Source organism: Pteropus alecto, unplaced genomic scaffold (genome assembly GCF_000325575.1).
Source record: "Pteropus alecto unplaced genomic scaffold, ASM32557v1 scaffold25, whole genome shotgun sequence".
Lineage (NCBI taxonomy): Eukaryota > Metazoa > Chordata > Mammalia > Chiroptera > Pteropodidae > Pteropus > Pteropus alecto.
In genome coordinates this window covers 18,795,525-18,821,487 of record NW_006441955.1, presented here as the reverse complement: position 1 = coordinate 18,821,487, position 25,963 = coordinate 18,795,525, and the positions used below count along the sequence as shown (strand labels likewise).

The 25,963-nt window shown below is 34.6% G+C and overlaps 1 protein-coding gene across 1 annotated transcript; it reads right to left on the bottom strand.

Annotated features, from left to right (window-relative positions):
• Positions 1 to 3,498: 3,498 nt before the first annotated feature.
• Positions 3,499 to 24,152, bottom strand: CTH (cystathionine gamma-lyase). Its single transcript, XM_006919319.3, has 12 exons — positions 23,802 to 24,152; positions 20,906 to 20,987; positions 19,240 to 19,335; positions 17,347 to 17,456; positions 15,211 to 15,342; positions 11,832 to 11,889; positions 11,320 to 11,397; positions 10,068 to 10,220; positions 8,641 to 8,762; positions 7,430 to 7,482; positions 4,326 to 4,464; positions 3,499 to 4,061 (listed from the first exon to the last, which is right to left on the bottom strand). The coding sequence occupies exons 1-12, from the start codon at positions 23,967 to 23,969 to the stop codon at positions 4,041 to 4,043; spliced, it is 1,212 nt and encodes a 403-aa protein (XP_006919381.1). The 5' UTR covers positions 23,970 to 24,152; the 3' UTR covers positions 3,499 to 4,040.
• Between the last annotated feature and the right edge of the window lie 1,811 nt (positions 24,153 to 25,963).

Sequence of the window (25,963 nt, the reverse complement as noted above, 5' to 3'; positions counted from 1 at the left end):
AGCTAATTAAAAAAAAAAAAATCAGGCCTGGACTTTTTCCAAATTGAAGAAATTGAGATATAAAGTATTATAAAAATAGTAATGAACTCAGAAGTCTCTAATCACCAGTGCTATGCTATGTGTTCTGTCAGAGGTACACACTTGAAATATCAGGAATGTTTGCAGTATCTGTCAATTCTCAATGGAATGAATTTAAATGGATTTTGTGAGCAGCAAGTCAACATTGAATAAAATGTGATTATTAAAAATATATATATAGCAATACTTTCTTCAACTAATTTTCAATTTCTATCCAAAAAGCAATTACCTTTTTTATTGCACTTGCACTTACTTTTCCCCTAAGTTTGTAGTGGTATTATGAAACAAATGAAATGAGTGTTTCTTTTGTTTTGGAGATAGAATTTTTTTGTTATTTACTTGTCTTTGGCTATTTCTAAGACAAGTTTTATTATTTTGAATATTTTTGTTAACCCCTGATTCGACTTTGATTTAATCGTGTTTACCATCTTTTTTATTTTTCTTGATATTGACTTCCTGGGAGAGATTTTTATGAAATATTTTTGTTCTCTTTTATTTTTTTTTCCTAAAGTGCACTATAATTTAATTTCCTTTTCCCTGAAATTTTCTTCAGGTCCACCTTAGTAATTAATCATATTATTTTCACTTTATAAAAATATAGGGTATGAGATTTCCATCTTTGTGTAAAATAAATTTGTAGTTCCCAACTGTTTTCTGGCTCCTCTTTGGAATTCAGGTCATTTAAAGCCTATATTGTTGTTCTTAAAGACTTGAAAACTCATATCTGAAAAGGTATTGCATACCAATGTTCATAGCAGCATTATTCATGGTGGCCAGTACATGGAAGCAACCGAAGTGTCCTACAATAGATGATTGGATAAAGAAGCCGTGGTACATATATACAATGGAATATTACTCAGCCATAAGAAGAGATGAAATATTGCCATTTGCGACAGCGTGGATGGACCTCGAGATAATCATGCTAAGTGAAATAAACCAGACAGAAAAAGTTGAAAATCACATGATATCACTTATATGTGGGATATAAACCTGAAAGCAATAAACTAACAGGACAAATAAACAGAGACTCATGGACATGGACAATGGACTAGGGGTTACCAGAGGGTAGTGGGGTAAAGGGAAGGTAGATGTGGTAAAAGGGGTCAAATATGTGGTTACAGAAAGAAATCTAACTCTGGGTTGTGAACGCACAATGCAATATATATATATGTCTTACTGATAAATTGTACACTTTAAACACCGGATTTCATTAACCAATGTCATCATAATAAAAAAAAAAATTTAATTAAAATTAAAATGTCTATACTGTTGTTAAAAAGGATGTCTTAATTTAAAAAGAATAAAATTCCAGATTTCATTGTTACTTTCATATTTACCCCTCTCATGTCAGAGCTAGCAAAATTCCAAATTAATGGACCATTTTCTCTCTTACCTATAATAGAATTCACTAAAAACTAAAAGAAAATGTATAAGGACTACAGCTCCACTAACTTTATTAAGTAACTTGAAAGCCACTAAAAGTCAGTTATAAATGAGCTCTCAAATACAAACACATGAATAAATTGAGTCACCAGCAAAAGAAATGAGCTTGTTATACTTAACTGGCTCCAAAATTTTAGTTTCTCATCCAAAGGTTTTCTCTTAAATGTCACCTAGCTGAATAAACATGATGCTGTGTGTCTGCTTAAGATAGTACATACTGACTTTGATGTGAAATACTAATTTCACTCAGAATTTCAACAGTAAACACATGAGTAGAATGAAATTTTGAATAATGTACCCTATAAAGCAACTCAGTGAAGTCTCCTAGAAGCCTGACCTCATTTAACCTTACTAGAACATGGCTATCCAGTTATGTTCCCGCTTTGTAGAGTCAGATTTACTATAAAGGGGGTGAGTGTGGGCGGTGCAATATATAAACACTGAATCATTATCTTGGTGTGAAGTATGCTAATGGAGTGTGTGCAGATAACCAAAAGCTGTGGATAAACTTCATTAACCCTAATAAACATAATGGTGCCTTCTCAGGCAATAAAGAACAGTGCCTAGAACATGGTCGTGATGGTTAATTCTGTGTGTCGACTTGGCTAGGTTATGGTACCCCAGCTGTTTAGTCAAACACCAGTCGGTGTAGCTGTGAAGGCATTTTTTAGATGTAATTAACATTGAAATCAGTAGATTTTGAGTAAAGATTAGTCTCTATAATGTGAGTGGGCCTCATTTAATCAGTTTAAGGCCTTAAGAGCAAGGACCAAGGTTTCCCAAAGGAAAAGCAATTCTACCTGAAGCTTGCGACAACTCTTATATAAACTTTCAGGCTTCCCCATAGATTTCAGGCTTACCAGCCCCTAGTCACATGAACCCATGAACCAATTCCTTAATATCTTTCTTCGCTCTTATACATATATATGCGCATATATATGTACACACACACATAAACACACACACAATTGTTGTTTCTCTGGAGAACCTAAAAGAATGGTAGCTACTTAACTGCTCACCAGAAGCTCTGAGCGACCGAATATACAAAGCAACACAACTCCAATCAGGGCATACCTGAAGCTTTCTCGTTTTTACACTATGAAGTTTTTCCACTCCTATCTGTCTTTGGTGTTTTTAGCTTTTTTTTTTTTAAACATTTCTACCAGTGATTTAATGTTATCCATTTAAGTCATCTGACAGTTTTAAATATGGAAATTTTAGTTTCTCATCCATATCAACAGATATTAAAACTTCAGCAATTCTTTATGTTCTGTTTGCCTTTGAGTCTCTCCTAAAACACAAGTGACAGTAGCTGACTCCCTTGCAAGCTCAGAATAAATAGACTTTGCTTTTCTCATGTGGTTGGTTTTTGTTTATTGCCACAGCCCTAAGGTACTGAGATGGCAAGAAATCAGGTCTGCCAGAAACCATAGTGGGAATGACCTGCCTCAAATGCTATTGCCTATAGACAGAATTTCCAGACTTATACATATAATTCAGAATGTGGATGATATATAAGAACATAGATTCTTATGTTTTCTCATCCAACCCAGAACTATTATTAAGTTCAATGATATGATTTTTTTAACTGAAATAAATGGTGATAAACAAATGACTAAAAGCCTTTAGTATAAAAACAATTTTAAAAAATCTAATGATTTGACTTATGACCTATTGACAATATCTCGCTCTGCACTTAAACTTTATACAAGATTCTATTTCAAGCATTTCTTCCGTTAGCCTCAAAATTTACTGTTTCAGATAAAAATACAATAAGTATTATTCCTTTCTATGTGGCTTTTGGCCTATGTTGTATAGAATTTATAACTAGTCTGCAAATACTAAGATTTGGGTATGATAGTTATACAATTAGATTTATAAAAATCAACCAAGTGGCTAATACCTCTAAAAATTGAGAATTAAAAGGGCCCAGGAATACAAGTTAATTCCATATAATATAGGAATATCACAATGAAATGCAATTGATAATTAGGTTTATTTTTTAAAAAATAGTAAATACAACCTTAGATCAGTAAAATTTCACAGTAGATTTTTCAAGCATTTGATTTTTGGCTTATGATAATTAAGTGTAAACCATTGCTTTTAGTGCTATTTTCAACAATATGCAAAAATCACACTTGATTTAAAAACATTCATTTAATAATTTAAATTCTTCAGAAAACATCAAAAATGAATTACCATTATATTGTAAACATGATCAATATAAATCTTAAGCTATGAAAAAAAGGACACAATCCCAAAAAGCAACACAAACCTCACCTTCTTCAGAGGTAAATGCACACCAAAATTAACAAAAAGATATTAACAGAATTGACCTGTCAATGACAACTGTTTTCAACAGGGAGGATCCCTGGAAGATTACAGTTATGAAAAGTAATGAGGTGCCTTAAATTTTTCACTTGAAAATTCTGCAAAGGTTCATTAATGGTCCATTTAATTATTCAGAAGATTTGATCTCTCAGGAAGCAATTTCTAGTAGCAGTGCTGGAATGCTAAGTTCAACTTGCATTTGGAGGGTGCTGTAATAAGAATGCATAAGAAAAATAGGTTATTAAACCTGCAGGCAAACTTCACCTCTTCCAAGGGCTCTTTTCTGAATACTATCATCTTTTAAATCTGTACTTCAACTTAGCTCCCTGTACATTTATATACCCTGTCTACTGTAGGAAGAAAAGAAAAAAATCTTTAAAAGTTAACAGGCCACTCTTTACAGAGTCACAACCCCAAGATTAAGCACACACACATGCACACACAGCGACAAACACTAAAATAATAAAACTTACTGCTGCCTTCAAAGCTTGATCTAGATCTTCCAATAGGTCTTCTATATCCTCCAAGCCCACAGAGAGTCGAATCAGTGTGTCACTAATTCCAAGGACATCTCTGTGGCTCTTAGGTAGTGATGCATGGGTCATGATTGCCCTGGAAGAGAGTGAGCAAATTTTTTATCACTAGATTGTATCAGTAAAGGTATATGGTTGTCTCATAAATAGCAATTATCTTCCATTTTCTTCTATTCTAAATATCAAATTCTTCATACATCCAGAATTTTTCACAAACAAAAATATTTGTGAAAATTATCTTTTCTAGTCATTATTTTAAGTGAAAACTAAGGTCTTCTATCATTTTTATACAATCAGTAAGGTATACTCAATCTAGACACTGGAAGTACCAGTCAAGCAAGAGAGAAAGACATGGCCTTCAGAGTATGGCTGTTAATATCTTGCCTGAATGAGGCCTTGGCCAGAAACCATACACCCCATGACCAACCAGTTGGCCTTACAAGAAGCCTCTTGGACCAAGAGCCAGCCAGAATTAATTGGATCAATGAATCGATCCAGAGCTGGACTTTCTAAGGCAGATCCAGAAAAGGATTTCTAACCCAGGATCACTAGTAGCTGGCACTGTGTATTAGGAATTCCAGCACAAAACCCATGTGTAAGGTAAAGCACCTACTATGTACTATAGTAAGAATTGGGAAACCAAGAAGAATGAGATATTTTCTTTACCCCAGTTAACAAAGCTAAAGACTGTGACAATTCCCCAAACAGAATAGTCAAGAGCAAATGCCAAACCACTATGGATAGTACAGACTGCCAGATTTCAGAGGAGGAAAAAATCTCTGTGGGGGAAGCATCATAGAGGAGAGGCTTATAGTCTCACTGAGCCCTCATACGTACATTACCACCACACTCATCATTTCCCTGAACACTACCAGCAACAGTAGCCCAAGCTACTTTCTCCCATCTTACTTAAGACCCATGGAAAGAAAATCTCAGTCATGGTCCAGAGGAAAATCTCAATCATGGTCTGGGTAAACGGGTATCACTGTAATGAAGTTTTACTAGCAAACATTCCTCCTTAAAATGTTCTGCCTTTAAAGGCTCTTAATTCCTTAAAAGAGAGTACACACATAGATAAAAGAACTTAGGCCTCTGAGACCAATAGATTTGGGTACAAATCTCAGCCTCTCCACATACTTGGCTGTGTGGTCTGGTCATAATTATCTATCTTCAGAGTCAATTTCCTTATCTGAAATAATAATAGCTATCACTTTTGTATGCTTACCATAAGGCAGGTACTCTACAACTGTGTACATTAATTCATTTTTCATGGATAAAAATTAGATATAACATCTATCACAAAAGGTTGTCAGTCATTAATGGAAGGAACATAATGGAAGGTACCTGTAAAGCACTTATCGATGCCTAATGAAAAGTAATAATTCATAATAGTGGTTAACATTTTGGGGGTACTTAGTATGAATCAAGGCATTAGCTTAGGAATTTTCCCCCCACCGTGTTCTCATAACAACCCTAAAAGCTTGGCACAGTGTTATCTGCATTTTACAACTGAAGAAACTGAGGTCGAGAGAGCATAAGTAACTTTTCAAGGTCACAGAATTAATACATGTTTTCAGGCTGGGAGACCAACCCAGTGCACATTGGCTCTGCTTCCTCCCTTCCTTTTTGCAATGCTGCACTAGTTGCAGCCGAGTTGGGAGACACAGGAGGGTGATAGAACAGACAAGCCCTGACCTAAATTCACTGGTCTACTGGAATCAGGGTTATGGCCTAGCTGGAACGTCTGAGGGCTAAGCAACTTTAAACCAAATCTCTAAACAAATCAGGACAGGTCTTTTTAAAAGAGCTTTAAAGTAATACACATTACTATGAAAAATAAACCAATTTCATATGCTGAGTGTGCCCTCTTGTGCATCCAGACTCACTAGCAGGCATTTCTTTGAAAGAATAACAAAAACCCATTTTAATTGTTTGAATCATTATTTGAGTACCACATTTTTTTTTAACTTTCTAAAATTGCCTGACTCTCTTTAGAAACTGTAAACTACTACGAGAGCGCAGCAAATGTGCCTAAATTTTGGTAATCCGTACCACCCCTCAGTACAATGCTTCCAGAATATTATTCCGCAAATGTTTATGAAAATTAAAACACAATAATATACCATGTACATTTAATACAATTGAAAATTATTAGGTAATGATGTTGATTGACCCCTAGAATTATTACAATATATGGTCATAGTAACACACAATAAAGTCAAGATATAGTTCAGGAATGCTTGGTGGGACAGGTAATCAATAAATGATAATGATTATTTTAATTATTAAGTCCACTTTATGGATGAAAAAAATTGAAGCTCAAAGGTTAAATGGCAGAATAGGTCTCAAGTCCAGATCCAGGATGCTTTTATCTGCCTTCATTGTACAATCTAGAGAGTGAAGGTGCTAACATATTCCCACATGACATTTGAGTCATCAGCAAAGCTTTCTGAATCTTTGCTTGTCTGTAAAATAACTTGTTGGACTGCCTAATCTTAGGCTCCTTCATATTCTCATAATCTCTGGCACTCTGATAAAATTAAATGAACTGACTGGATCAGACAGTGAAGGTCCAGGAATAACAAGTTAGGTTTGGGGTTTACCTGAGGTTGAACAGAAAATAAACATATTTGATGGGATCTAGTTGGGGCCTTCCTCTGACAATCAAGGTGTGGAGATATTTCACCAGGAAGTCATGAAATCAGCTCTTCAAGTACAAAGTCTCAACCTCTCATCCTGGGCAGAGTGAGATAGTACAGGTGACCCTGGGCCAAAGGCCAGAAAGCCTACTACCATACAATTACTGCTGGAATCTCCTTCTGGCAGAACAGGGTAGAGTAAGGATAAGCAGCCCATAAAGAGACATTAGATTTTATCACTGTCTCCATTCTATTGAGTTAGAGTCCCTTCTGATTAGACAGTGCCATGCTGTTCTTATCATTAAACATCTTGAATTATTCCTGATTTTAACACACTCCTTTTCCAAATGATCATTAAAGCTGATATCAAACTTAAAATACTGAGAAAAACAAAAATATACTTACGGAAGCTCAGCAAGACTCTCATATCCCCCCAAGCTCTCAGCGAGTGTAAATAACTAAAGTAAATGAGATATTAATTTAGATCTTCCATTAAAATAAAAATACAAAAACCTAAAAATAAATGCTTTTAATAAAATGGCCCTAGGACAAAGGATGGAAAATAGTGGTGATTATGAATAAATTGTAAATTAGGCAAGAAAGTAGGAGAAAAAAATGAAAAGAAAATCTATAACAATGATTTCATTAATGAGACATATATTATGTGTAAATTTTTTAAAAATTAAAAGTTGATAAAGGCGAATTATGCATACCTCCTATATGTTCCTAATTTGGCCCTATACTTAAATAATACTTAACATGAGCTCTAAAATATCAGAAGTATTATATTTGAGACCTAGCTCTGTGGTTACCCTTTAAATAAAAATCTCTAAATGCCTTTACACTAGTTTGTTAATATGCATCACTTATTAAATTAATACATCTATTCAACTCCCTCCTGGAATAGAAGGAAAAAAGAACTTAGTTTTTTTATTTAGTGTTATAGTATCATAGAATTTTATAAATACCTTTTTAAAATTACTCTCACAACTATATTAAATTAAATATGAACTAATATCTTTCTGATTTTGGAGGTGGACACATTTTACATATAGGGTCTTATTCTTTAGACCCACAGTATTTAAAACTTAGTCTATTGCACGAGTTCAATGTAGGTCCAGTGCAGAAGTTACAGAGCTCTCTCTCTCAGGACCTCTGAGAGCTTCTCCCTTCTGTGAAATTTAGACAAAGGCCTCCCTTCCCTCATCCCAGGCAGATGTTGCCTGGGAGGCACAGAGTTAGGAAAGACAGACCTGGGATGGATTTCAAAGAGGCCTTTGTGCATTGCACTAACTGCACACTACTTTGAAGTTTCACACAATATTTCATTTGGAAAGGGGGCTTACTTTTAAATAAATTTGAAAACCAAGGCACTACAACATTCTGTCTCTCTCAAATTGATGGCACAGTATCTGCAGAGTTAAGTAAATAAATTTATTTAGACACTTGCTACGGCACCAAGATCATTTTCCAACCCAATTCATTTCATAATAAGGTTTGTGGGTGTGACCTACAGGTACCAAAAACATTAATCTGAGTTGGGTGGAAGTGAGATATAATAAATTGCTGTAAGAAGGTCTTACTTCTACAATTTAAAAGCCTATTTGCAAGTTTACCTTTAGGTTCTTGAGGAAGGTCTCAGCATGCTGGAGAGTACCCTTAATATAAAAGGTGATCATTCCTGGGCAACCTGTGCACTGACGCTTTGCCAGCTCATGCTGAGGATGAGAGGGCAGCCCTGCAATCACGAGTTACAATAAAAGTCTTATTTTAGAGTCAAATATGTAATTGCACAACAAAAAAAAATTCACTTTTTGCTTAAGTAAACTGCAAATAAGCCTAATGAGCTTTACGTCATGGTCACAACTGGCTACTTGTTCTGGCCTCAGACTCTTATCTGTGTAGCTTCATCATGATCTGTCTTTTCTACGCTCTCCATGCTCTAGCCATACGAGCTTTCTTAACACCAGCAGTTACCACGCTCCTTTCATCTCAGAACATTTGCAGCTGCTGTCCCTTTAACCTGGGACATTCTCCTCACTGACTGTCCTTCCCTTTTAATTATGTCCTTCTGTAATTTCTTGCTTAATATCTGTCTTATTCACCAGACTAGTTACATGAAGGGAAATCTGTTTCTTTTGTTGATAATTAGATTCTAATTCCTAGAACAAAGCTAGGTCCATAGACGGAAATTAATAAACATTTGTTAAATGAATCTGAAATGCCTTATCCTTTTAACAAATGCCATTCTTCAGAGCAAAACCCTAAATGTTTCTTCCTCTCTCCATTTAAAATATACACCAGTCAATAGTTCTTTACGTAGGGTACATATAGGGCATTTAATCCCATATATATTCCTACTGTGGTTTATACAAGTTCCTTGAGGGTAGAGATTTGACTTAATTTTCCTGTACACCCAAGACTACATGGCTAGATACCTCAAAAGAGTTTTAAAATAACTAAATTTACTTAAGACCACCACAATTTAAAAAACTGGTAAAATAAATTCAAAGAGTAACATGTAAGTCTGCTAACTCCACATGAGCATTTCTAGATGTTGTAATTCAAAAAGGAATTCACAAAGGAAGAGAGTTTGGGGAGATTTTGGTGCATAAGTATCAAGGCTCAAATTGATATGTATCAAATCCCAGCATAAATCAAATAAAAGTTATGCCTAAAGCAGAATAGCAGACTGGCAAGATTATATGCAAATCAAGTGGAAAGTACAATGTTGCAATCTTGGAATTGGTATACACAAATCTTTGTGCTAAAGACCATCAACAGGAATATTTAATAGGTAAGACTAATTTCCTAACATCCAAGTATCCACTAGACTGTAATTAACACAAGACCAGACCCATGTCTATCTTCCATACCAGCGGACCCACCACAGAGATTGACACACAGCAGCATTCAGTAACAAATGAACAACATAAAAATATATGAATGCATCTAACTCACAAGTAAATGCTACATAAACAGGATGCTTAGGATAACCCTTAAAATTCCCAAGAATATGTGCTTAGAAATCAGATTAACATACCAGGATAAATAACCTCTGTTACCAGAGGATTTGATTCCAGAAACTGAGCAACTGCCATTCCATTTTCGAAATGCTTCTGCATTCGAACTTGTAGAGTCTTCAGACCTCTAATGCAGAGGTAACAGTCAAAAGGAGATGGAACTGCTCCAAGAGCTGCAAAAGGAACATAGTGTGAAGGTAGAGAGGACCCAGAAAATTATCTGACCCCTCTTTTTCATCATAGTGTTTCTGAAAAGTTAGTTACAAAGCTCAATGTTTGAATTTTATGGGGGAAAATTAATATATCAAGTCAGAAGTATGAGAATGAAGCAGAAAATATGCTTAGAGAAAAGGGCTTTAAAATGAGAGGAAAAAAAGTATCCTGAAAACTATGTACAAACACAATGAAACTTTTCAAATATGAACATAAATAGTCCTTTCTATGATCTTTATGAAATGATATACTGCACATAGTATAACCTTGTTATTTTTTGAAAACTTATTACAACACATAGAGAAAAAAAGTAGTTCAGTTCCTATTATTACTGAATGCTCTACTAGCATTTTATTTAGCTTTTGTCGAAAGCAGCCTATGACCTCATATGCCTCCAGGATAGGGACCTTACTCCTACTTTTTATAAATGAAAGAAATTTATCAAGCAATAAATTTTGGTTTCCCTTCTCAGTGCCCCCTTTTTGTTATCTTAGTACTTATTTCCTTGAAGGGCATTTTTATTCCTAATTATGTTTGTATCTTACGTGTCTACAAAACTGCAATGGTTTACGAAGTCTCTTCAAATAACCCCTAATAGTACTTGAGATAACTAAACAATCTAAACAGGAAATGGTGTTTAGACATCTGTTGAAAAAAACATAAGTTTATATCTTAAGTGCTATTTAAAATTAACCACCATTCCAGATATAAAAAGTACAGTATAAGACAGCCATATCAAATGTTTTGTTATTTTTTAAAAAATCCATTAAGTCTTAAAATTAAAAATTCACTTGGACTTTACCAAATTATGATCAAAATTAACATGGATTTGAAAAAAATAACAAAACTCGTCCTGTGTGTCATGTCGTAAAGCCCTGTTATGCTATAACTATTTTTATAACTCAATTTTTCTACTTTCCTCTAAAAATCAGAATTTTTACCTCTATTTCTCATTTCTTTCTAAATTCATAGAATGCTATCACTTAACAACATTTAGTGGAAATACAAATATTAAATGTAGTCAGTCTGAGAGCATAATCCAGACTTTTTAATACTTACAATTTTGCAAGAAACGGAGCCTATTATTGAGACTCTCAGAATTAACAGACACTAAGCCCATTACAACATCGCTGTGTCCTAAAACAAAACCAAAAACCTTTAAGTTAAAAACAATGCATGTTTATTCTTCATTTTATAATTTCTAATATGTGACTTTCACTTGAAAAGACTCTCCAGGAAAAGTCCTATAAAATTAACTTAAATAAACTTTATTCAACTTGATAGTAGCAAAAGCTATACCTAAAATAATAAAATAAAAACCATAAAAAGGTAAATTTTTTTAAGCTATAACCAGAATAAAAGTATAACCTTTAACAATGCATTTTAATCTTCTGCTCATAAATCATGAGCGTAGTTTTATCTGCTATAAATTAAATCCTATATTTAATTAAAGTATATATTTTTTACTTTCTACATGAGTCACAGAGAAAACCTGAGTAGTAAAAGAAAAGGAATCAAAATGTCATGCCCTATACTATTTTTCATCTATATATAAACTCTGCATATCTTACCATTCATATATTTTGTTGCTGAATACATACAAATATCAGCTCCCAGAGCAAGAGGCCGCTGAAAAGAACAAATGGTTTTTATTTTAAATAAGAAGTCACTTGAAAATATGAGTCATTACTTGCCTATTTGCTATTGTAAAAACCATTTCCTATTCTAACTTTTCAAAGATACATGCTTCTTAAAATTTTCCAAGATCTCTGGTTATTAATTTTCCCTTTCTTCCTTCCCACCAAATAAAAATACAAAGTATTAGACAGAGTATTCAATCCAAAGGCACTTTTTTTTTTTTTTTCCAGAAATAACAGATAAACTCAGATTGACAGGTCTCTTGAACCTGTTTCTTTAGAGCAGTTGCTGACTGGCTCCTATATGTACTACCTACAGCAGAGATGCTGGCATTTCGTGACTTAGTAAACACATAAAATAACTGACATCAACATTCAGCGATTGTCATGTCAAGGAAGATAAAACTAATATGCTGAGATTTTTAATCATTAAACCTGACAATATACACTGTGCTTATTCACTTGGTTTGCCATGATCTTGACTCTTAATTACTCTTCAATTATACTAGTTTTGCCAAGTTTAAATCATTTATAAAGAAATTTGATTAGATTGTTTTCCTTCACCTGCAAATTAATCCTTTAGTCTTTAAAATGTCTTTGATATAATTAATTTATTCACTAAACAATATATTATCAACATCTTTCCATTTATATATTCTTTAAAATAAAGCGTGTGTATGTAACCTCATTAATTGCTTAGTCTTTAGATGGTATTAGTGTAGAAGCTATGGGACTTTTCCATTTAGGCTGTTTCAAAAATAGGATGTTGTAAGTAAGGTATTGCTCAAAGATTGCTCTACATATGTGTTTGCTTATCTCTAAAGTGTTGTGGTCAAACTAGATGATGTCTAAGGTCTTTTCTAGGACTAACATTCTGTAAATTCTTTGTTTGAAAGAAAAACCAATAACTAATATCTGTTGATCTCATTATGTGCCAAGAACCATGTTAAATATTTTATATAACCCAGTAAAACACTGTGCACAATATTCCACATAATTCAAAAGAAGAGGAAAAGGGACTAAGAAAAATAAAACGGATTACTCAGATTAAAAAATCTGGTAGAGCCAGAGCTCACGCTACCTGAATGCAGAGGCTCTACTCTGAAACTTTGTGCTGACATGTCTGTCCATTTTGCCTTTCGTGAGATGCACAGAAGATCCAGACAACAAAAGTCAGGCAAGAAAAAGAACATATCATTTTCTTGAGGATCAAACAATGAGAGGACCTTTTCAGATCTGCTTTGTGAACCAATCCATGTGTTTGCCTAGGAACAATGTGATTCTGATTAATTCGACTGGACTGAATCCAGATTGAAATGAAGCAAATTACCGTCCTGGCATGAGTAATGTAATGTGGGCTTCAGAAAGGTAGAAAAACTGGACCTATTTTAGTGAAGGTAATTGGAGAAAGAGAGCCAGGCCTAATGAGTAACCTGGGCAGGCCCAGGCTAAAACAATTCACACCATCTCTTTGGGAATGTACAGGATTCACTGTGACTCAGCCAGACCAATCCTATGCTGTATAACTGGCTTACTGTAAGTGGTGTATGGGTTAAGGAGTTGGGATAAAGAATCTAAGAATGAAGATCACCTGGGACAAATAAATAATGCCAGAAGATTTTCATTTAGAAACGAACTGCTTTACCAGTTTTTCTGCTACAGGAAGAGACAAGCAGCAGCTAAAGATACATTCAGCCCTCCATATCTGCAATTCCACATCCATGGGTTCAGCCAACCACAAATGAAAATATTTGTATTTGTACTATGTAATTAGGCCTAAGATGGTACTGAAAGTGTATAGAATTTTTTTGTCATTATTCCCTTAATACAGTATAACAACTATTTATGTAGCATTTATATTGTATTAGGTATTATAAGTGATCTAGAGAGGACTTAAAATATATAGGAAGATGCGTATGGGTTAAATGCAAATATTCTGCCATTTTCTATAAGGGATTTGAGCAACTGTGGATTTTGTTATCAACAGGGTGTCTTGGAATCAATCCCCTTGGATACTAAGGGACAGCTGTATATCATGAGTCAAAGGTAAATGGTTCATGAAACTATTTGAAGGCTATTTAGCCAAGAAGTGTGTTTCACAAAAGGTGTCTGTGTAGTCTATTAAGCATAGACTACACATAAAACATGGTAGGGTCTTCTGAATAAAATGAAGGAAGGTGAAGAACAGGCTTATTCATATTGCCCAGGGAGTCAGCCAGCTACATGAAGGCAGAAGCCTGGCCCAACTTCAGGGACCCAGAAAGGTGGAAATGTAAACAACTGAGCTTGTAAACATCAGCCTAATTGAAGAGCTGAAGAAAATGGACTAGGGTTTCAGTAACTCTGCATAATAAAGGTGAACTACAGGAGGTGTAATAAGAATGACCACAAGGTATAGGGTGGAAGGAAAGAACAGGGAGAAGGTAACTCCTAATAAGAAAAGGAAACAGAGTTAAGTTACTCATAGGAAAGCGAGGGAGAACAAGCAAGAAAAAGTCAGCCAACTAGTTAATAATAGAGATCCTAAGATGATCTGACAAAAAGAGCAAACCAAAACAAAAAGGAAGAAGAATCTAGAAAAAGGCAGGAGAAAAAAAAGGAAAGGAATGAATGACAAGTGGGAAGGTTTAGGTAGAGGGAGAGATGTTATGTATATGGTAGGTTAAAAAATAGATAATTTAAAAGGAGCACTATAAATAGCTATAGCTACAATGTGAAACATGAAGTAGAAATTCATCATGCAAATAAAGTAGAGATATAGAGGGCTAGGCATAATCTATGGGTTTGAGGGAAGAGAAACTAGAAAGAAGAGAAATGAATAAATAATATGTGTGACACACATAATATGTGAGATGTCACTGAGTGCAGCTTTTCTTTCCTTTTATTTGGAAGGTTGGTCTATATACATATGTGTGTATACGAATATATAAAGGCTTAAGTAAATGAGGTGTGACTGAAAAATAATATTACCAATTTGAACCTGCACATAAATATTCAAGTCCCTACTACGTACAAAGCACTGACAGATACAATCACAAAATAAGGTCACATCTTCAGAGTTTACTCATCCTAAGAAAACCTAAAAACTTGAATTTAAAACACAAAAAGTCCCATACAAGATATCAATCTAAGGAAAAGAAGAACTTGTTTACATTAAAATCATTTTCAAACTCATAAAATCTAATCATAATTATTGATTAGACCAAGAATTATAATTATACCTTTTCTAATATTAGTTATTATTTTCTCAACCCAATTATAGGTGTCTGTGTAGTCTATTAAGCATACCAAAAATATATATATTTTCATTTACCTGGAAGTATGCTGACATAAAAGTATTATCCACAACCAAAATAATGTCTCCATGTTTATGGACAGTATGTGCACAAGCTTCAATGTCAATCATCTTCAAGATAGGGTTTGTGGGGGTTTCAATCCAAACGAGCTAAAACAATTCAGTAAATGACAATAATTTATAAAAATACACTGCAAAAACATACATCCCATATATTGTAACCATCAGTGACTCTACAGTAGAAGAGCATGGATAATTAAGTTAAAAGGTTTGCATCTGAATCCTAGCCCCCCAAAATTTCTGAGTGGTCGTAGCTAAGTAACTTACTCTCTCCATTCCTCAAATTCTTTATCTATATAATGGCATTTGTAATATTTACCTGATAGAGTTAACTGTTGTAAGGATCAAATGAGATAATACACGTATAAGCTGAGAAGTATGAAAGTTAACTATCATAATTACTTTTCATAAAAAAGAGGGTGTATTCTGAAGACATAATTCAGTGTCTGGGAATTTTGTTCTGAAAGATAACAGATTGTTTAAGGTTACATCCTAGAATTTTCATTAAAGAGAACCCTCTCTATAATGCCAAAAATATCCTTAACATTAACTTAAATAATGCCACGTGCATTAAAAACTTTAAAATAAGTATCCAGTACTTGAAGAAGAGAAGTGACACACACACACAACAGAAAACCTGGCTACAGCTCACTCAGATATAATAGCATATTTATCTGTATATTCCAAAACCTAGCAGGTACATAGTGGATGCTTGATTGTTATTGAAAAGGTCAAAAAAAGGAGAGAATGTTATTTGTTAAACAAGGTGCCACAGTATTGAATGACATTATCTACTGCTTTCTTTTTAAATGGGTTAATAGTACTTTTTTTATGACCTACATAAATAGGCAAGAGATCTGGTTTAATACTCTTTCCTACTCTAGAATTTTACTGTAGAAAAGATAAAGTAGTTAAAATAATGCATAGTCTACCAGAATTGAATTATTTTTAAAAATCTATAAGAATTATTCCTGGGCAAAAATTTTTTACTCTCACTCATTATAAAAAAAATAAAATAAAAAAAGTAAATAAATACAAAGTAGATTTTACATGCAAAAAAATCTTCAAATGATGAGGCAGATAGTTCGGGGGTGGGGGAAATGTATTAATTTTAGTCAGTAAAGAGCCACTATATAAAGTTCTGTTGACAAGAATTAATATACTCATAATTTGCTTTCCTCCCTTAGAAAGACTCAGATGAGCTATTTTAATAAGTATCTTTTTTCCCAAGCAAGTTCCTTTGACTATAAACCTTAATCATTCAAAGCTCACCTGGTGTTAATATTCAAAGTAATTATTTGTGTGAGAAATGATTTTCATTTCTTTAGCAGTCACTGCAATATAATCCTAAATACAATTCAAACCTTTTAACCATTAGCAAAAAATCAGAAAAGATTGACTTATAAAAGACAGTGGTCCTTCTTTTACCCATGTAGAATTTAAATGAGGTCCCCAAAAATAATATTGCATATGCCATTTACTCAAAACCTTCTTGGGCATACAAGCTTCCCAGGACGGAGGCTAAAGATTGTCTGTGGCCCTTCCATTCCCTACTTCTATTATTTTGCTGATGTGTTCCTTAGAACCCTTAAAAAGCCACTATGCTAAGGGTTTAAGGGCCTTGGTAAGCTTCCTTTTCTGTAACTCAATTTCTGTGATGACTAGCTTAGGAATGCAGTTAAGAATTGTGTGCTTTTGCTAACAAATTGTTTTAATAGTTACCATGAACTGGGTACAGTACTAAGCATTTCATGTGCTTTAGATCATTTAATTCATACAACCACCCTTCTATAAAGCAAGTACGATTATCCCCATTTTGCAGATGAAGAAATTGAGACTTTGGTTAAAGAATTTGCCTGTAATTACATACCAACTATGATACAGAATTAGAATTTGAATACCACTCCAGAATTCATGTACCTAATCATTATGCTACAATATCTAAGAGACACCAGACCTATCTTACTCCTATTGTTGCTTTCCAATGGCTTCCAATAAAATTTACTATTCAGATTTAAATTATGTTCCCTAATAAACAGAAATAATAAAAACAAAACATGACAGGGGAAAAAAAATAAAACCGAAAACAGTTACCTTGGTTTCTGGTGTAATGGCTGCCTCTAGTAGTTTAGTTTTGGAACAATCAACAAAAGAAATCTTTAATCCAAATTCAGATGCCACCTGCCTGAAATACCTGTTTGTACCTGAGACAGAGGAGAATCAGATAAAGTGGAAAGAATATTTTATTAAGAAATGTTCATTCCTTGTAGGTATGAACACTTATATAAGGAAGTGTCAATCACCAATAAAAATACAACTAAAACCAATTCTACTTCGGTTAAATAATTTGGTTATCATGTATAGTGAAGAATATAAAGCTTGGATTTTAAATTACAAGTTAAAGAGTCAAATAAAACACACTTGATATCCACACCAAGTGGCATGAAGTAGAGAATGTTTCTCAAAACACACAATCTCTACTCTTCAAACATTAAGTGGCATGCTCCCTGAAACAATGTCTTTTTAAACAATTTCTTCCTAGTATTCAAATCTAAAATAAATAAACCAATGTCAATGAAATGTTCAAAATAAATTTTCAATCTGATTATACTTTAGTAATAGGAAAGAATTGGTTATTATTCTTTGTACTTTTGCAATCTCTTTGTTATGTGGTTCTAAAGGCTTTAATAAATAAATGAGACATTGTAAATCAAACGACTAGAGTTTCATAGTGAAAGAAAATAAATCATTCAATTTAGGATAATTTCATTTATAAACACTGTTCTGGATTTGATTTTTACATATGCAGATTTAAAGAAAAAATTGTCACTGCTGTTACTGATAGTCAACAATAACAACAAGAGGACACATACTCTATGTTCAAAAATATCATGGACTTTTGATGCTATGTAGACTAATGATAGGTATTATAAGTTTGAAAAATAATATAAATAATTGTTAAAAATTAACAGAAATTTTCAAGCTTTTGTGCTATATTGCCATGAGGTCTTAATAATGCTTTATAAAAGTAATTAAAGTTTTGAGATTTTATCATACTATGGTCTATCATAGAGACCTAAGATAAATTATATAGCACTTTGTAAATTTCTGAGAGGGAGTCCCTTCCTTCAAATAATTTAGACTTGACTTTCTGTTCAGAAAAGAGATAAATAAAAATGATAATAATATTCTAGAAGTCACACTTCTAGAATATTATTATCATTTGTAAGCATTTGTAATACATAGCATATTTACAAAATTTGCTGTTGTTTTGAACTCAAAAATTAGTCTTGCTTAACGGTAAGGGCAATCTGTCTTCTTTACCTTTCTACTTGCCACTTTAAATAACTAGCATTTAAACTCTTTAGAATTAAAGTTCTTAAATTTAGATCCATGGACAGGGCTTTGAGCAGTGAGACCCCTTGACCCTAAAATTTAAATGATAAATATTGGGTGTTGTCTCAAGAACACTTTTCGAGAAAGGGGTCCCTGGCATTCAACAGATTTTCAAAAGCTTCCCTAAAATCAAAAGGGAATTTAAATTCATACAGAAGGCTAAACTACAAAAGTGAGAGAGAATAAAAGGATGGGTAGAGTTAAGCTCTTTGAGGGTGTTAGAGATCATCTTCACTGCAGGTAAAAATTTTAAATTACACTAGTAAACATTGTCTTCTCTACAGTAGAATACGTCTAAAAGTTGTTCAAGTCCTACATTCTCATGTGTAAATGGGGTTAATAATTCTGCATTCTCAGCAGCTTCAATAAAATTATTACTAAACTGTCTCTCTTATAAGCAGTTCCAGAACATGAACCCAAGTATTTATGCTTCTTCTTTACCAAGCCTGAGCCAGCATAGAGGTGTCCATTACACCTTTGAAAGATAATAAATAACCGATAATCTTGGCAACATTGTTAACATAATTCAGAACCTACTTTATTATCTTTAAATATCCGCTGATGCAACACAAAATATGACAGGACACTTACCTCCATACACATCATCCATACAAATAATTTGATCTCCTGCTTTTAAGAGATGGGTAATAGTCACAGTAGCAGCTAAACCTGAAGCAAAGGCCAAACCTAAAAAAAAAAAAAAAAAAAGTTAGAGTAAGCCCGATAGGTTAAAAATACCTGCAGTATTTACTTGCATTACTTTATGTCCCTCTCTCTGCTGATAAGACAGTCATCACTGCTGAGTAACCAGCAGTCTCCTGATTAATACCATTACGAAATCTCTCTTTCCATTTCAAAGATAAAATATCTTTAAAATAAAAAATATATAATTCTGCTTTGCTTATAACATTTCTCTGAAACACTTTGAGGAAATAATTCTTTATAAAATTCTAGGATAAAAGGCCACTGCCAATTAAATTACAGTTGAAAAATATCAAACTCTAAAGAAATTTAAAACTCGAGGAATGGAGCTAAGATATGATTCATTAACTATATGGTTATGCAACTGAGCAAATAACAAAATTTGGAATGAGACCTAAGATGTGTCTGATAAACTTAATAAATTGAATTTAAAAAAAATTTTTTAATGTGGAATCTCTTTTAAACAAATGTGATCTCATGTTGAACAAACATAATACAAATGAATAATAATAAAAAAAAAAATAACTGATATTGTGCACATTAAACACTGTAAAAGAAAATGTCCTGACAAAATATCACTTTGATGATAAAAACCACCCATGACTGGCAGAAGGGATAATCTAATTAACTTGAAAAATAAAAATTATCATGAAATTGTCTCAGAAAAGTTTAGGTTAGGATAACAGTTCTCTACTAAGCAGATCTGTGGTCCAACAATGGATTCATATAGAAGGCTAAATTTTAAAACCTAGTTAAAAACAATGTTTTCTGGACTCCATTTGAAAAGTGTCTGACATACAAACTCTCAGCCTTTATACCTCCTGCAGGAAATAATGTTCTCCATACAGTACTAAATTTCAGCAGTTTGGTGTTTAATCTCATCCAGAACAAAATCAACCCTTCCGCACCAAATCCCAAACAAACCCAACATTCACTTTATTAACATTTCTAGTTCCTATACTCTTGCTGTGAGAAAACTCATGACTCTTATTTTCTATTCACTACTCTGTCCTCATTCAGTATTACTTGTATAAAAAAAAAAAATACAAAGATAATTTAGCAGCAATCCATCTCCTTCATAAAAACAAAACAAAAACACAAGATTCAAGGAATTAATCCCTAACCTCTGAGAGCACATTATCAATGACACCTGCCTACTGCAAGTGTCCCTTGCTGCTATTTTCAGACACAAATTATCAGATGAATGAACCAGAGTATAAGAAAGCTTATTTTATCATAGGTAGTGTTATAAAACTTAATTATTATCTATTTATACTGACAGCTTCAGATAAAGAGTGCATTTACATGAGTAACAAATGGCAAATTCTGCCATTTTGCCTCTATTCATATTTATTTTTACCTAATAATCATACATATGCATAGTCTACCACCTGTGGCACCTTGGGCAAATAATTCAATGTTTTAGTAAAATAAGAGTTTTGAACTAGGTAATCCTTATTTCATTCCAAGTCTACATTCTGTGCCTCTATAATTTTCTCTGTACATATAAAAATAGATTCTAGCCTTCACAAACTTTGAAATGGAAATCACTTACTATAATTAGCTCCATCCAGTGCTGCCACTGCTTTTTCCAAGCAATTCCTGGTGGGGTTTCCAGAACGGCTATATTCGAAACCCTGAAGAAAAGAAGTCAGAGTTCATCCCAAAAGATTTAAGTTTATTATCAGAGTCCTAACATAGAAAACTCCATGACTATTGGTTCATCCTTCTATAACGATTTTTTATTTATTATGACATGTCTTGCCATTAGAAGCATAACAGTGCTATGACTGTAGTGGTGTGGAGAGGATCTGAAGTCAACCAAACTGGATTAGAATTCTTTATCTGCCACTTATGAGTTACATGTCAAGGTTAAGTTGCTTAACATTTCCTGGAGTAATCTCAATTTCTGTAAATGGAAATAAAATAGACATATCTAATTCATAGAATTGTTGTGAGGAAAAAAATAGATCATGTATAATAAACCATCTCCATGATGCTTGGTTCATGCTAAGTAATAGATAAAAGGCTGTTTTTATTATTAGCACTATTATTATGTTAGGCTTACCTTTACTTATTAATCTGGGGACATCAGGAAAAGGAAATAACCTGAGCCAACAGAGTAAACCTAATTCTAACCTGTATTTCATTTCCAAAGAAGTAAGTGATTCAAGTTCTGTTTAGCATCCGACAGGAAGCTATGAACAGGTCCTACAAATGCTCAAGGATCAGATCTTAACTCTATGAAAGTGACAAAAAATAGAGAGTAATTCCTGGCAGAGTAGCTCCACACAATACTTTTTAAAATTTTGCATTATGTTCCTTTTCTGCATATGGCACCATACAATCTGTATTCATCCAGCTATTTTATTTAAGCCTCATGATCAGCTTTGAGGAAAGTGAAGCCAAATATTACAGGGAGCATCAGTGTCAGAATTCAAGCCCAGGTTTTAAACACTGATGAAAATCCTATAATTTTCTCTCCTGCCCCCTATAGCATATAATAAAACACAATCACTTTACACCTTTATTTCTGATTCTAGAGCTCCCAGTATCAGTAATACATATTTTTAAGTTTTGTTGCTTTGTTTGTTTTCTTGTTTTTGACAAATTGAATGGATATATTTTATAGGGCTCCAGATATTCTTTACCCTCCCTATTATCACCTACTTGATGTGACCTGCAGCTGTAATCACCAGACAGAAAAAAAAGTTTGGATTCATGTGGCTACTACCACTGCCACAGAAAAGTACCACTGTTTCTATAAATATTCACTGAAGAGATTTAACTTCAGTAGATCAGTAGGAAAAGAAGCATATTTCAGAGGCAATTTCCCACCCTCTCACCCATTCAATAGCTTTCCAAATGGAACTAGAGAATTAGATGTGTCTCATTCAGCTTCTCAAATTCTCTTTAGTGCTCTGATTTTTTATTGGCATTTAGAGGAGTTTGTGGAATTTACTATCCCTGCTGGTTCTCTGAAAACATTTAATTATTAATGTCATAGCTAAATGGTTAACATTTGTACTAAATGCTTTGGTGGCTACACGTTCACAAAACTCTACACTAAGAACAAATCATGTGCTTGGAAGACAAATTGTGTTCACATATTGATTCCAAAATATAGTAGCTAGAAGTATCCTAAACCAGTTGTGGAAATGCCCTTAGAAATCTACCTCACAAAACAAGAGGTTGGTTAAATCTAAAAGAATTTTCCTCAACTTAACATAACACACTAAAGAGGATTTTGAAGTATAATCAAGGTTTTGGACCTACAAAATTCATTTAACTATTTTTTTCTCATCCTCGGCAACTTTTAAATACTCTAAGATCCATCAAGTATGCTACCAAAAGGGAAAAAGCTATGTGATTAACCAAGAGGGCTCTTTCAGAAGCCTTACATGTCCTTTATCAATGATTCTGTGTCATTCCTTTTCTACAGAAACTGCATAATACCTGTCCTGCTCTCTTACCTGGTTGTTGTGAAGGTAAAATGAAAAAAAAAAAAAAAGTAAATGTGAACATCGTGAAATACCAAACTACTGAGCAATTATAGTATACCATACAGTTTAACATACATACCAACAACTTATGTGGTAGGTAATTATTAACTCCATTTACACAGGATCAGCCTGAGGCTTGAATAGATTAAGTAACTTTGCTCAAGTTTACCCAGTTCAAAAGAGGTGGTGTTAAGAATTCAAACCTAGGTTCTCTGACTACATGATTAGTGCTCCTAAACACTAAGGCACACTGCTTAAATGATGCAATGGGTTAGATTATTGTAGCGTTATTGGAATACAGTAGCCTAATGCCTAATAGTGGGGTTCTAGAGCAGGGCTAGAATTCCAGCTCCACCTCTTATTAACTCTGTGGCCTTTGGCTGATTACTTATTCCTAATTCTCAGTTTTTTCATGAGAAAAATGAGAACCTAATTCAGACTAGGGTTGTCAGGATTATCTGAGACAATACATGTAATACACATGATATAACAAATATAGGTATATATTCAGCACATATTAAGTCCTCAATACCCATTAATAATTGAATACAGCTATTAGGAATGATCTTGATTCTAGGTGAGTTAATAAAATTCTTAATTTTTTTTAGCTGACTCATTATACCTTTATCATTGTTGATGCTGAAGGAAGTTATTGACCCTCAGTTTTGAACTGCATATTTGCCAAAATCACATGAATTTCAGTCCAAATCTAGACGACAAGTTGGACAAACTGTTCCTTCTAATCCTGCTCATCAAAAGAAATATGATCACTGGACCATCCAATACAATGGTTTACTGCAGGGAGGATTACAGGTGTAGTAAACATCCTTTCCGGCTGCCTCTCTGATGTATAAGCCACCCTATAAATTACTTGGGTGCCTTTTTAACTTGTAAACCATCTCTCTTTACCCGCCCATCCCTGGACCGCCCGAGACAGACCCAGCTTACCGAGTGCTGGCCAGGAGCCCTTTGCTTGAACGTGGTGGACAGTGAGATGGGGGGCACTACAGCCTGGGAGGTCCATTGCTCTGGTTCCTGGCCCACATGAATGGCCTGCGTAGCGAAATGTTGGAAGCTAGGCAGGAAACCGCGTGGGGAAACGTCTTTTTCCTGCATACTGAGCTGGGAAAGGTGGAAAGAGCGAGGAAGATGAAAGTAAGAAACCGGCGCGTGGAGGCTTGAAAGAGACACAGAATAATCAGGCGAAAGAAAGCCAAAGGAAAGCCGGGTGACCAGCAGGGAGCACGCAAATGCCGGATTCCACACCTCGGTGGCTGAAACTTTATTAGCAGGCTGGGAGGGTTGCTTTCACTGTGGGGCGGAGCCAGCACGACCCAATGAGCGAAAACTCCGACGCGGCCCCCGCTCCTCATTGGCTGACAGTGGAGGCGATGCCCCGAGCGTCGGCAGGACCGCCCTTCGCAATGCTGATTTTGGAGTGATGCCGGGGTGGGTGTTTCCGCGTGGTATCGTCCCTGCCGACGAAATTCCCGAGTCCGGCCCTGGGTTAGGTGCCATCTGATTCCTGTGAGCCACCCGGGCGTCTGAGTGACCTCGGGCCGGAGGTTCGCGGGAGTCGTGGAGAAAGGCTGGTTTGGTGTTGAAACCTAGTAACTTGTTAATAGGCCACACAAATAGCCTCCTTTCAACTTCGGCCTGTACCCCTAACCCTACCTCTCCACCACCCTTTTTCCTGAGGGAGGTGCTGATAAACGCTAGCGACAACGTGGAGAGTTCTTATAAAAACTGGCCGAAGCTGACAAATTTGCAACTTGGATTCTCATTAACCGAGGGCAGGCTGTCTTTTAATATACAATGAACTACATGATGACCCAGTAATTGTGGTGGTTGAAACAGGAGTGAGGGTTATGTTTTTCTTAATAGCAAACTACTGTAATGAGGATCACTAAGCAGAACTCTGGCAGTATTTGAGCTTTTTTCAAGCATTATTATCTTCTTTTGAAGTATTCATTGAAACACTCCCTGATGAAACAGATAGGATAGGGTGGCTTTGAAAAGCTTACTGGAGCCTCAAATCCCTACACAAAATGACCTCATTGTCACACAATTGACAGCAGCGTTCTTGTAGGAAAAAGGGAAGAGTCTCCTGTTGCTATTGACCACTCACCTGCACCCAGAGCTCTACTCTTACAAGGATCACTCCTTAAAACAAACAACAAAACTCTCCTTGTTCCCTAAACAATACAGACTTGGCCTATTTACTGTTGTGACTATTTTCTAGGACTATTAGGGGATATTTCTGTTCCTGTAGTCTTAGCTAAAGATCCGAAACTTTATTAAACCCATTAAGAAAGAGGAGAATACAGAATAAACAGTTCTTAAAATTTTACCAGAAGGACTGAGGTAGTAATTTGCCTTTCAAATTAGCTGCAGGGACATGTAGCCCTTAAGCATTAGAGAAGTGGTGCCTCCAGGCCTGCAAGCTTTTAGAGGCCAAGCAATATGTTTATGCCTGGGGGGAAAATGAATGAACTCCAAAACACTAATAGATATTAACATATATTTAACTGATATTTTTCTGTTAAAAGTATTACATTTTGTCAACTGCAATTCATCTCAAGAGTTATATATAACCGTATATGAATATGTTTATATGATATGCTTAGAGACCAGGAGGATCTAAAACAGTCCTAATTGGTTCACCTCCTAATATTAGTGGACAAACTCCGAGTTTTACCTCAAACGAAAAAAAAAAATTTGCTTTTCCTTAAACTATTGCCAATGAAATTATGAGAAGGGAATTTTGGGCACAGAAGACTTTACAACACAAGTTCTTAATTTATGGGTTTTACAGATCACTACAGTGGGCCAAAGACCAGTTGATATCACTTATGCCATCTAATTTCACTTGCCTGTGAAGACAAATTTAAAAACAACAAAAAGAAACTGAATCTGGTTTTGCTATGACATAATTAAAAGTACTGACCATAAAACAAAAGTTGACTAGGTATTCCATCACCAAAAAGGATTTACATGGGAAAAAGAAAGGATTGCAATCCTGTATGGGTAGCCATGGCAAGCCATCCAGAGGTTCTGCCTGAACAAAGATAGAGGAAGTACTTTACAGAGAGGGAAAAAAAAAAGAGTTC

Bases quoted from the DNA above. Each gene is read 5' to 3' on its own strand.
- CTH (XM_006919319.3), bottom strand. From the start codon at position 23,969: ATGCAGGAAAAAGACGTTTCCCCACGCGGTTTCCTGCCTAGCTTCCAA. The intron at 17,457-19,239 runs GTAAGTGTCCTG...CCTCTGTCTCAG, and splicing joins TATGGATGATGTGTATGGAG to GTACAAACAGGTATTTCAGG. The intron at 4,465-7,429 runs GTAAGTATATTT...ACTCTCTTCCAG, and splicing joins GAGAGTCTTGCTGAGCTTCC to GGCAATCATGACCCATGCAT.